General features: G+C 40.1%; 1 protein-coding gene across 2 annotated transcripts in view; it reads right to left on the bottom strand.

Annotated features, from left to right (window-relative positions):
• VPS13A (vacuolar protein sorting 13 homolog A) overlaps positions 1–13,303 on the bottom strand; it is a 177,331-nt gene that overhangs the window by 148,449 nt on the left and 15,579 nt on the right. For both annotated transcript variants that reach the window (XM_059724804.1, XM_059724803.1), the window contains exons 2-10: positions 9,035–9,078; positions 8,436–8,478; positions 6,919–7,014; positions 6,476–6,577; positions 5,471–5,580; positions 4,557–4,616; positions 3,906–3,965; positions 3,630–3,710; positions 3,133–3,190 (exon numbers count right to left, since the gene is read on the bottom strand). In XM_059724804.1, coding sequence (XP_059580787.1) covers positions 3,133–3,190; positions 3,630–3,710; positions 3,906–3,965; positions 4,557–4,616; positions 5,471–5,580; positions 6,476–6,577; positions 6,919–7,014; positions 8,436–8,478; positions 9,035–9,078 — 654 coding nt within the window. The remainder of the gene's footprint in view (positions 1–3,132; positions 3,191–3,629; positions 3,711–3,905; positions 3,966–4,556; positions 4,617–5,470; positions 5,581–6,475; positions 6,578–6,918; positions 7,015–8,435; positions 8,479–9,034; positions 9,079–13,303) is intronic.

The raw sequence follows: 13,303 nt of genomic DNA, 5'->3' as shown, positions 1-13,303 counted from the left end.
GGGATTAAAGATTAGATCCCATCACATCTTGAAAGTGAATGTCTGTCAGGGGCCCCACTTTTAAAACGGAGGACCCTAACCGCATTTTGTGAGTATTTACATTTGTTAAGATACTTTATCCATTCCAGCAAGTTGCCTTGGATGTGGAATAGTTGTTAACTAAAACTGAGACAGGTCCTTAAATTTCAAATAGAATTTATGACCATTTATTAAGTCTCACAGATTCCAAAACCACAAAAAAAATCTATTATGCATAGCCATGTTTCCATTTTCACTTCCATTACTCTACTCTTCTTCCACATGAGGCTAAAAGAGTTATTTCCAGAAACCATACTTTTAATACATTACAGAGCTTTTATTTAGCACCATATCAACAATACATGGAAACCTGGGAGAGGAGGTTATTTCATATCAAATTTAAATGTTTGATTAAGAAAATGGTAAAATTAAACATTTTGTACAATACAGTAGAGTTATGAGGGGAACAGGACCCCAAAAATAGAAATCATATTGGTACATACGTAACTGTGGGATGGTGAAGCAATCTTAACACATTGTTAAACATGCAACCTACATATGCCCAGGGTTAATTTTTTTTTTTCTCTCCATATTTTATAGGTATGAGTCAGAACCAAGCACATGGTAACCATATTAGTATATAGCTGTAGGATGGTAGAGGCATTCTTGGTTATTTTCTTTACATTTTCTTATGTTTGCCAAGGGTAAAGGTACTCTCTGTAGCACTCATGGTCTTTATTAGACGCTATGGCATAAAGAGGGGGTGCCATTTTCAGTCTATCCCCCAACTCTAACTTCTGTCAGATAACCTTGGCTGACTTCATACTAATGATAGCCAATGATGTGCTCAACAAAACTTCCCATGACCATTTGATGGTGTCTAATACCTCATCAACTTGAAATAGCACCATGGCACCTTGCACTCTCAGAATGTTCTCATTACTCAGGTCCCATGAACCATGTGTACTGATTATGAACTCCTGCAGTCACCTTACACACTTCTCCTTCAGGTTACTAGCCAGTTGGCTGTACTTAGTCAACTTCTCTTTCCAGACTTCAGTGAAAGCCTTCCACCAGTTCTTAAAGGAGATGGTCACATTGATGATCAAGATCTTTTTGCTGTCAATGGTTACAACAATATCTGGGTGCAATGAGCTGTTAGTCACAACCTAGTTAGTGCCGTTTACAGCAACTGTCCCTATGTACACCAAGACAGGCCTTGACCAGCCAATCCTGTAGGGTATTATAGCAAAATTGCCATGCTCCTGCATGGGGTTTGCAGTTATACAGGTCATGGGCAGGGTCTTGTTCTCATAGAAGCAGCTCCACCAGCTTCTGTCCCAGTGGCCATAGTGGATGGCTCCATTGAACAGGAGCTAGTTGAGGCAGGCCTGGTGGATGGAGCACCACTCTGCAAACCAGGTAAAGTTGCCTCAAGGCAGGAAGCATTTGCTGGTGTTCCCCTTCAAAGTGACCTAGCTGCAATTTCCCTGAAAGGTCACTGGTGTACTTCACTCAACCTCTCTCAGGAACCTCTCCAGGCAGGTCTTCACTCAGGAGGTGATGGTGATCCAAATGAGAGCTGCAGTCAGGAGCAATGGGACCCCTGTACTATGACAAACTATAGCAGCAGTTGCACTTCCTAAGGTACTGCATAGCATTGCAGGCACAGGACCATAGAAAATCAAAGTCCCTACCATCTTGCCCGAGCTCTCCCTCCAGAAACTGACTAAACAACGTGGCATGTCCTTGATGAATGGCAGACTAGTGATCCTCTCTTTGACAGCTTCTCTGAGGGGGCACTTGCAGCAATGCTGATCACCAGTTCACGGAGGTAGGTCAAGAGGCAGAAGGCATGTCACTACTGCAAGTCATTACTACAGTAGGTCCTAGCCACGAAAATATTTCAGACAGCCCTTCTTCTGTTACTTGAATTAGAGTCCAGGGCTGGGAGGGGTACCAAGATGGAGGCAAAGACATCAATGGATGCTAATTAGAAGGTTCCCTAATGCAGTGGTGAGCAACCATTACCCTCCAGACCAGATCTGGTCCACAGTAGCTCAGGGGATGAGCAACATACTCTGGTTGGGCACCAGTAAGGCACTACCACAGTCCCACAGCATGCCAAGTTCCACCAATACCCTTCACAGAAACCCAAGATCAACCCCAAGGTCCTTAGGATTTCAGAACTCTATCTACTCCCTCTGCCCAGCATGGCCTGCTCTGTTCCCCCACCCAAATCTAACCCATTTCATCACTGCTGGCCACCTGAATTGATGAGTAAACACACATAGAGGTTCATGTACACCTGAAGGGAAGGACAGAGATTTACTCCTTTTGGCAGAGGGCTGGGTCATAAACAGTGGCCCATGGCAGAGAATAGTTCCCAACCCCTGCCCTAAAGCACCTGTTAACCTGTAAGGGCCTCTTTTGAATACCCTCTAGATCACAAGGTGCTCAACCTTTTTGTCCTGTGGACCAGATGTGCAGTGGCCAATCTGTTCACAGCATGCAGGGCTGATGCTATAGCAGGGGTGGGCAAAATGTAGCCCACGGGCTGGATGCGGCCTGCCAGGCCATTCTATCTGGCCTGCGGGGCCTCTAAAAAGTTTAGAAAATTAATATTTATCTGCCCCTGGCCGGCTGTCATGCAGCCTTCGACGGCTTGCCAAAACTCAGTAAGCGGCCCTCTGCCCAAAATAATTGCCCACCCCTGTGCTATAGGAAGGGAAGGGGGTGAAAGGTGAAGGGGTATGGCTCAGCCCCCACCCAGCCAAGCCAGGCAGGGGCCAGAAGTATTAATTGCCACTGCTCCCCCACTGCCAAATTTCCTGACCAATGAGGATTCCCATGGACCAAATGCCATCAACTCTGGGGGCTGGGTGGTGAGCACAGGGAAGATGGGTCCTGGTCCTAGTCCCCCTTGCTTCACAGAAGTGACAGAGGTTTCTGGAAAGTTCTGTCTAATCTGATCTATGGACATGGAAAATTAGTAGTCAGCATTTTGCTTTATTTAAAACTCTTAGTATAGTATAAAATATTCATAAAACTAAAGAGTTCTGTTAAGCATTACATGTGAAATAAAAAGTACATTCAGAGAAAACCGCCACTTACCAAACTCATAACCATCTGGAATCATATTTTGGCAGGCAACTCCTTGCTTTAAATTATTCTATATTAAAAAAATAAAATAAAATCAACTTTGAGAACTTAATTTCCATGTCAGTCAAATAACTTTATATAAAATTTGAAAATGTTTTAAAATGTGCCTTGTAGAAAGAGTGCCTCTGAATTAGTTTGCTAGAAATAGATGCTTGCCCTTAAGTGAAATTAAACAAGTCCTTTTAAAAAAAAAACAAAACTTTGTTTTTTAACAATATGAGCGAGCATAACAACTACTTCCTCCTACAAAATGCAGTGTAATTTCAAACAACCATGGCTAGACAGAGAAAAGTTATAGTTTGCATTGAGGCCACACACACTTCATCTTCAACATTTTATAAAACATAAGATCTGCCTAAATACACTGTGGTTCAACTTTGTTTATACTAATCTAATATATTCAGTAAGATTTCAAATATGATGTCGTTATTATCAAAGATAAGACCTACCAAAGATTCATCATAACCACCATGGTAGAACATCTGAGACTTCACATTCCAGTAGGCAAAAAAGTTATCAAGTCGTACAATCTGAAAACCAAGCAGAATTTTTACAGTCAAACAGATTGATCTTCCAGAACTTTCCACTAAAATTAATTTTCTAATTGATAGTAAATATTCAAATACTCCTCACATGCTCAGCTTCTCTCTCAAGTTTAGGTTTCATAAAATATGCATTCTTTCATGACAGTTTGTTATAGACACTGTGTTGTTATCATACTTTACCTTATAGAACAGCTTGGCAGTTTCATCATGTAAACATGGATTCCAATTTTGATCTGCTGTCTGGAGAGAAAAAATACAGAAAAGTTATTCTGAAATCCACTAGATGCATACTGACCTTTCTGTTCCAATATTAGCATGATCAAATATCAGAAGCAAATAGTAAATATACACTATAAACCTAATTCCATTATTTCAATTTAGTTGAGAAAAGGCATGAATCCTTCCTCAGAGATGAAACCTAGGGCCAGGATTGAGACCCATAACGTATACAGGAAGGGTGCAAGGATGTCCTTTCAATAATCCCAAAGACAGGTAATGTATTAAAATGAGGAGTACAGATGCCAGAAAAAAAAAACAAAAGAAAAAAAGTTCTTGGAGTTGCCAACTTCCTCAGGTTATTGTAGCATTTGCTGTGCCTTTGGCTAACCAGTACCTGCAAGGATTAGTCAATTTAAACCTTTGTTACATTTCAGGCTCGTATTGTACTATTATGCAAAATTTCATCCTATAATACCTCTTTCCTAAAATAGCAAGCTGTCAACAACTATATTCATATTAATTTATAAAATATATTCCAAGTTAGTGTAGAGTATTAATCTAGCAATATTACCTTTTTACTGAATATTATTATTAAGTCTAAATTTTACTTACTTGCAAACTGAGATTCTGAAGTGAAACACCAAATGACAATGGGTTCTCTCGATTTGTAATCTAATAAGAGCAAATATATAAAAGAGCTATTTTAAATTAGAATACATACAGAAAAGGAACACAATTAGTAATATTTGCCTACAAGGATCTACCAGTTATGTAGTTTTACTTTAGGGATGTAAATACTGATTAAATAAAAATATCCATTTAACCTGTTGTAATTACAACGGTTAAATGATAAATTGGTAGGTGGAAGGAGATTAGTACTAAATAGCCAGGTTCTGCAGACCCCGGTAGCTGCTTGCAGCTTCTCCGCTGCCTATCACGAGCAGACAGGGTTCTGCAGTGGGCAGCAGGGGTTTGCCCAGAGCCCAGGCTGCTCGTGGCAGGCAGCAGGGAGGCTGCAAGCAGCTGCACTGGGGTCTGCAGAGCCTAGCTATAGGTAATAGTCCCCTCCTTCCCTCCTCCCTCCCGCCTTCTAGTTACTGCTGGGCCATCATATGGCTTCCCGTGCCCCCACCCCTCTTCCTGCCAAACTGCATCTTGCCCCATGCTAAATGATACTGGTAAGCTAGAACTGGTTATCATTGGGATTATTGGTTAAATGATTAATCATTTAACCGCTCACATGTTTATTTTATTCTATGTGCTTTAAGCTCCAAATTTATATCTGCATTTACCAAAGGCTATCTTCTCATTTATTTTTGACATTTTCAAAAATCTGCCAAATGAATCCTGGTTGATTTGCAACAGCACTTATTGTTCACAAAGGCATGACTTAAAGTGCTAGAAATTGGTAAAGTGTTAGAAGTTTCCTTATTACATCAAAAGAGTAAAGAGGAAATAAGAAACCAGATGGGTTCATAATCATTGCAAACAGCTGTTTTCTGTCACATATATACAAAATTACTCACATCATCTTCATATCGCACATGAATGTTGGAAATTTTCACTTGAAGATTTTTGATGACCTGAGTGACTAACTTTTCTACAAAAGTGTCTTGCTTTTCTTCTTTTGCTTTATCTAAATTGAAGTGCAGAAATCTATCTTTAGTGTGAAGCAAAAATATATTTAGAGAGGAAAATGAATGAGAGAAAAATAGAACTCTAATCCTATTAATTTTGTAACTGATTGAAGCCTAAGAGCCAGTAATAAGAACACTGTAATTCTGACTACAAGAAACATACACTGTATTAAGTGTTGTAAATTAAAAGTAAATTTGCTACATATTACAATTATATAAAACATTACCTTCTCAGTTTATCTTCATAAGTATTTACATTATCATCCTCCATGGGCTTCTTTGACTGACAGCTCTAATGATGCATTAAGGACTAGATTTTAAAGTTACTTATAAATGCAAATTGATGCCCAATGAGATACTAAAAAAATACCAACATTCAGTAAAAGTAGACACTCTGCTACTCAGAGAAGAAAGTCAAAACTAGCTTCTAGAAAGGAATAGTCATATAAGTTCTGAAACTTTGGTAGCAAGTTGAAATTGCTTCATTACAGAGGAGTTATTCAACTTAAGCAATAGTTTTATATAAAGGATGTGTATTTCCAAAGCCTTATTTAAATTTAGGTTATGTTTGGACCTTTTCTGCAATGAAAGTGCCCTGAAAGTCTAATGACACAAACAAAAGTTCCAAAAACTGGCCAGCATGGAACATTAAAAAAAATCAACACCCTGAACAGAAAAATGTACAGTGGCCATCAGTTCTTAAAAAAAGTACCCAGTACTCATATTATGAATTTTCAAAATACATAATTAAGGGTCTTCAAAATATTTAATGAGGCAGGAACTAAGCCAAAAGAATCCATTTGCAGTTAGTTTAAAACTAAACTTTTTTTAATGAAAAGGTCTGGCAATAGTTATTTTCCATAAGAAACAAAAATATTTGTTTTCCTTCATTACCCTGATCAGCTATTTTCTGTTTTGCTTCCTCTATTCTTTGTAATTCTCTTTGCCTTGCTTCTAGGAGCTGTCTGGCTTCCTTCTCAGCATCATATTTTATACCTACATAAACAAAATAGAAGAAGTTAAGATCCAAGATATTTCATAGAGTCTTAAAATTCTGAAAATGTTCTTTGAAGATTTTGATAAAAATATGAAGAATAATTTTAAAATCTTGTTCAATATAAAAATGTGATAGTAAAGAAACAGAAAATTAATAGTTGAAAATATAAACCACTTAAGAACATGACATTATATTATCCAGTTTTGTTGGTTGATAGTAACTACTAACCATAAAAGAAATAGCAGCAGTGCTTAAAAACACAAAATCAGCGTCAAAGATAAAAATAATGTTATATTAAAACACAGAAAAAAACCCATTGTTTTCCTCTTCAACAACTTACTGGCTGTGGGCACTACAAGCAAATAAACTCCGTCCAAAACAGCTTCAACGGGTTGAGTATAAAGATTTTGCCATGGGATCTGTAGGTTAAGCTGACCTATAAACACATGAAAGAAAAAAAGGTTAGCATATATGATGTGTAGTGAAATATTTGACTGAAAAAAAAAATAAAAAGGTCTTACAAAAATCAACCACCACTCAAATACTTAAGTTAGAAGAAAATTATTGTAGCTAGAGTAGACAAAAAATAATTTTACCACAAACGAAAAACATGGTTTGTGACCAGATTATGATCTGTTTCTTTGACATTTAACAACTAGCAAGGGTAACACACAGGAAAGAATAAGATAACTCAAGATATGGTCAACTGTAACAAGTTTATACCCTTTGAAGTTGTGAATCTGGGTGGCCTAATCAGAAATAAAACCAAAAAACCAGAACTCTAGAACTGGAAATTTTCTAGTTGGTCTAATAAAAGGTATCATTTTGGAACCAAGAGTTCTAGCTTTTTGTATGTTTTTTTGTCTCGGACCAACACAGCTACCAAGTACACCCCTGAAACATGGAAGATGTCAAATTTCAGCTGATTTTGGATTTTAAACTTCATTGCAGAACTACAAGGAAGTTTTTTAACCTCCCTGCCTCCCATCTGACACCTTCAGGGAAGGAATTCTACCTGATCAATACATCAAAGAGCTATTCAACACAGCTCACAAAGACACTCTCATGGACCCAGAGGGACAGACTTCCATCTTCAGCTCTCTCAGTGTAAAAATGAAGTTTATTTCCTACCTATGGGGACTTTTTACCATCTTGTACCATCTACACTTTTCCCAGAACCTGACAAAGGGACTTTGATCCCAAAAGCTTGCAGAAAAGGACAATTTTCTTGCCATTTTCCAGTAGGTCTAATAAAAGGTATCGTTTTGGAACCAAGAGTTCTAGTTTTGTGTATGTCTTTTTGTCTCAGACCAACACGGCTACCAAGTACACCCCTGATTTGGGATTCAGTACTTTTCCTTAAAAAAAAACATTTGCTTTTTCAAGTTAACATCATCAAATCCTGTCAAACTACAACCAGCCAACCACTTTGTGCCAAGGAAACCTTCCCCATCAAGCAGTATGCTGGGAAGGAGATAACAGTTGGGAAAGGCCAATGAAGTGTTAGCACATGGCAGAGTACAGGAAGAAAAGACCTAATATTGTACATTACTGAATTTTTCTTACAACTGTGTTTTGCTTCTTTAATTTTTCAATTACTATTTACTTCCGCTAAGATTTCAGATGAATAAAGAAGTCTCCTTTCTGTTTGATTTTTAATTCTAGAAGAGTACCTTTTATATGATTTAAACTGTTCCAGAGAAAAATAATTGGATGGATTCTGTTCAGAGACACCCATAACCCTCTTAAAAATTAACTACCTGAGAAATCTAAGGTCACTTGTACAGAAAGAAAAAACATCTGGAAATTGCTGCTATGTGTATTACATGGTAGGACATATTGCAAACTGCAACTTACCAATATGACCCGCTTTCACTTTGAATGGTACATCCAACTGACTCTGCAAAGAAAACATTTAAAAAAAAATAACTAAACTAATTTCAATGCAAAGAGAATCTTTGTGTTTTCTTCCTCTGTCCAGGAAAGTTACGCTATTGTTTAATTACCCTCAAAAGTTTTGAAAAAAATTCTAAATATAAATAAGAAAATGCTAGTATTTAAAACCTTTGCTAATATTTTAACAATTTTAAGATTAAAACCTTAGGAAAAAATATAAGTTTATACTAATTTCTTAGTTACAGTGATTCCAACAGTTGCAGCAGAACAAATGGGGGGGAATATATATATATATATATATATATATATATATATATATATATATATATATAAAAATTTACCCCTAAAACACAATTAAAGCAGGCTATTAAAAAAAGAGACCTAGTGGAGGTTTCTCAGACAACTACAGAAATGTATTTGGTAGCAAATATCTCCATTTACCATTCCCGTTAAAAAAAACTCACCTTCTTATAGCACATTAAGTATTCAGAGTGCTACTGAAACCTCAATATTACAACCATATTAATCCAGTTTCTCATTTTTGATTTCTTGGAACTTACTAGTGCATTTTCCTTTATTTCAAGATTCTTAAGTGCTACGGCTCCTAAAAGTAAAAAAAGAAATAAGAAATTTTTAAAACAGCAAACAGTTATCTGTCTCCCCTTATCTCTCTCAAAGCTGCCAGCAGATTTCACAGGGAGCATTCAGCAATTAGGGTACCAGTTTGGGACTTTTTATGCAAACATAAGCCACAGATTTTTATCTATACTACATTAATCATTTTCCCCTGAAAACCTCTCACAGTCACCAGGAACAATGATAATCCTGTTGTAAAAACCAAATGCCTTCTAGGCAGATCCTCACGACAACTGGAAAAAGTATGGTCAGCTAATCTGCACTAGCACTCTCATTGGTACTAACATGCCAGTGTTTCAACAATAACATAAGAGTTTATGAGAAAAACTCAATAAAAACATACAGCCTTTGTTTGTACTAGCTCCTTGTATGTTCACAAAAAACTCCTTTAAAATTATCAGAATTGTCTCCTAGTGTTGGTGTAAATATTATGCATTTCCTATTAATAGATAGAAAATGATAAAAAAGCAAAACTAAGGAAACCCTCTGATGCTGATTCAGCTAATCCACAATGCATTATCTCAGAGGAAAAACTACCACTCCTTTTCACTAGCTTCAGACAAGACCCTAGTGTCCAGAAAAGGTCATAGGCCTGAAACTGATTCTGTAGCAACAACAATTCCCCACCTCCATCTGCATTTTCATAACTAGCATACACACTTTCATCTAAAGCAGGGGTATCAAACTCATCCAGTCCTGTGGGGATGCCACATTCAGTGTGTACCCTTGACTGCCCCATGCATGCACTGCCATGTGCACCAGCTCCAGCCCTACATGACGCATACAGCTCATGCCAACCCAGGCAGCACCGTACCTAGATTCCTGGTGGCCCCGGGTGAACTTTCAGTATAGGATCTCACTTCACCAAAGATAATGATAATAATAATAGCCATTTTCAGGCCCCCTTTCTGTCCGAGCCCCAAGTGGCCACCCAGTTCACCCATGTCTGTGCCCGCCCCTGAACTCAGACCCTACACAAACCACATGGTGTGCAGAGCCAGTCCAGGACATGCGCTGCATGTGGCACGCATGCCCCACTCTGGATGAGACCTGCACCCTTCACCCATCATGTGAGCCAGTCCCCAGACCCAATGCAGACCAGCTTCAAAACAAGCATAAAGGGCCGAACTGGCCCTACTCCATGTACTGTTTGCAACACATACACAGCATGCACCAAACTAGCTCTATGCCTTGCATGCAGGGTGCAGGGCCAAGGCAGTGTTGGCTGCACAGGACCACTCAGAGAGCTACAGGCAGCACTGTGGACCGGAAGATAGCAGTCCAAGGCCCAGGGCAGGCCCATGAGCTATATCTTTGACACCTCTGATGCAAAACATCACGCTACATCTAATATTCTATACCCTGAAGTGCGAGTACGCTCAAATGTGCGACTACTGTAAAAACAAAACACAGATCACACACTCAAATCTGCTCTTGGGGTATATACTTAGTTTACATCTGAGGTAACTTATGAGGTTTTTAATACTTTTCAGTCCTGTTAGCACAGGGGTGGGCAAAATGGCGGATCGAGACAGTGACCAGACTCCATTTCCCAGCAGACTCTGCTCACATTGTTGCAGCTGGTTTCAATGGAGACCCCAGGAGCAGCACAGCTGTGAAAGCGCACGCAGGGCCAGGATTTCCACAGAAACGTGCCCCTGGGTGGGGAGCTGATCTGGAGCCAGACCTGGGATCCTGTAGCAGTGACAACATGGTCCAGAGCCAAGGCAGAGCTGCAATCCACTGCCTGCATACCCCTACTCAGGATGTGCGGGTACCGGATCACAGCTCCGCCCCAGCTCCAGACCATGCTGTTACCACTGCAAGGTCCCGGCCCCAGAGCAGCTCCTTGACCTACCATGCACCCTGCCAGTACTAGTCTCTGTGGAAACCCTGGCCACATGCTGTCATAGCCATGCCGCTCCTAGGGTCTCTATGAAAACTGCCTGCAGGGATGTAGGCAGGGGCTGCCGGGAAATTGAGTCCATGGCAGGCCGGATCTGGCCCATGGGCTGGACTCTGCCTGTCCCTGTGTTAGCACCACATATCTAATGCAACTATATAAGAGTGCACAGTTCTTTTGGAAGTTGCTCACAAACAGATTTCTTATCTGAGTTCCAATTATAAAAATCTCTGTAGTTAGGATTTATAAAATCTCTATTGGCATTGCATTTGTCTCAGGACAAGCTGTGCCTGTGTTTGTCCTGAGACAGAAATATCTCAGGATTGGTACGTTACACACACTTTGCCCTTCTAATTAGGGTTTACCGGGCAGCTGAACACACTGTCACTTATCTGCTAGGGATTTAATGCTGCAATCCCAGAATAACCATTCCAATGCACCTTGCAATGCCCCCAGATAAACTGTGGGTGCATCAATACGTGCACTTTACTGCCAAGTTAACTAATTAGCTCTGCAGTAAAGCATTACCATCCACATGTGCGCTGGTATTATGGCGCAGTAAACTAACCCCACTGTAAAATAGTACTGTCCTAAGGTGGAGTAGTTTATTGTGCTGAAATGCATGTGTAAATACTTACCACAGGCATAAATTGTGCCCAGCCAGTCAGGGGCCTACTCCGCTCTGGCTCAAATTGCTGCTGTCCTGGGTGCACATGTAGATACTGTACCCAGGAGCAGTTTACTCCAGCACAAACTGCTCTAGATTTTATTGCATCACATTAATTGTACATGTAGATGTGTTAGTTGTACTGCAGCTAGTTGTACTTCTTATCCCATGAACTTTTAGGATTTATCCCTGGACAACATACATAGACATGTGAAAAACTACACATTGTCTCAAGGATAAAAGGGTTTACCCTGAGATAAATGTGACATCTGTTTGTAGCCTGTAAGAAGTATAAGCCAGAAAGAAACCTTTCTTATTTAACTCTGAAAAAATAAATCTAGTAAAATGATCAAATCTGACATCACAGCTATGCAGATAGACAAACAGAAATTTATGTTTTCAATAAACGTACAATGCATCATATTAAAAAAACAGTGAGAAAAGGTTTTGGCTTTAAAAGTTTATTAGTAATGCTTCTTATAATGCTGCACATCTACATATTTGCATTTCTGAGATAGAATGCCTTCTTATGTTGAACTACATCCATTGTGGCTCATCCCTCCACCCCCTTAAAAGATGCCAAGCAGTCCCAGCTGTCCTTCATTCCTTGCTTAGTTACAAAATTGTTAACCAAGTACGCTAAGATTGCATCCAAGAGGGAAAAATAAAGTGAGAGAATATGAAAATGCGAGCCTTTTGAAGGACAGCAAGCAAACTCTGAGTTGTATCAAATATTTCCATATCTGAGAAATAAGCAAGAAGTACAACCCTTTCGAACGTGGGCTGAAGCATTATACAAACAAGAACAACAAACTGCCAAATGCATCTGCTTTAGGAAGCAGATCAAAGAAATACTGAAAGTCTACAAAGCAACCAAAACTGATTGTCCCATATCAGACCCCAGCAATTCTGCAGATAATACACAAGTCCTGCAATTGTATTATCCATCCACCCTGTCATATTTACATTACCACCACCTATGCAGCCATATGTTCTATACAGGTTAATATACTGTACTTTAGGCCTGTGTGAAGCACCAAGTATTCGCTTTGGATTCGGATTCGACTGATTCAGAGGGACAGTGATTCAAATCAGTGATTTGATTCGAATCAGTGATTTTGTTTGGCTGAATCGGATCTGAAGATTCGGCACTGCTTTGGAGATTCAGCCATAGACTAAACAGGCAGCATTCCTCACCATGCTGGACACAGCTGGCTGTCTTCAGCTGGTAAATCTGTTGCGGTGGGTGGAGGGAAGGGGTATGGGGGCAGATCAATATCCCCACAGCAAGGGAAGGATTGAGGCTGGGACAAGCTGCCCAACTGGGGAGGGGGGGCATGGGCAGAGCCATCCCTTGGGGTGTGTGGAGCCCAGGGAGAGGGGGGAGGGTGGCAACTGGCCGAAGGAGCGACCAGAACCAGCAGTGGAGTGGGGGCTATGGGGGGGGGAGGGGAGGGGGTGGGCTGCCGCCACCCTAAAATTCCCCATAGCTCCTGCCACCAGGCCAGGCCCGATCCAGGTGCATGAGCCTGCCCCCACGCCCTGCCGCTGCTTGCCCAGCCAAAGCAAAGCCACAGCTTGTCCGGGAGGTGCAGGGAGACCAGGCGAGCGGTGGGATGGCAT

Source organism: Alligator mississippiensis, chromosome 3 (genome assembly GCF_030867095.1).
Source record: "Alligator mississippiensis isolate rAllMis1 chromosome 3, rAllMis1, whole genome shotgun sequence".
Classification (NCBI taxonomy): Eukaryota; Metazoa; Chordata; order Crocodylia; family Alligatoridae; genus Alligator; species Alligator mississippiensis.
This window is presented reverse-complemented; position numbering and strand designations above follow the sequence as displayed.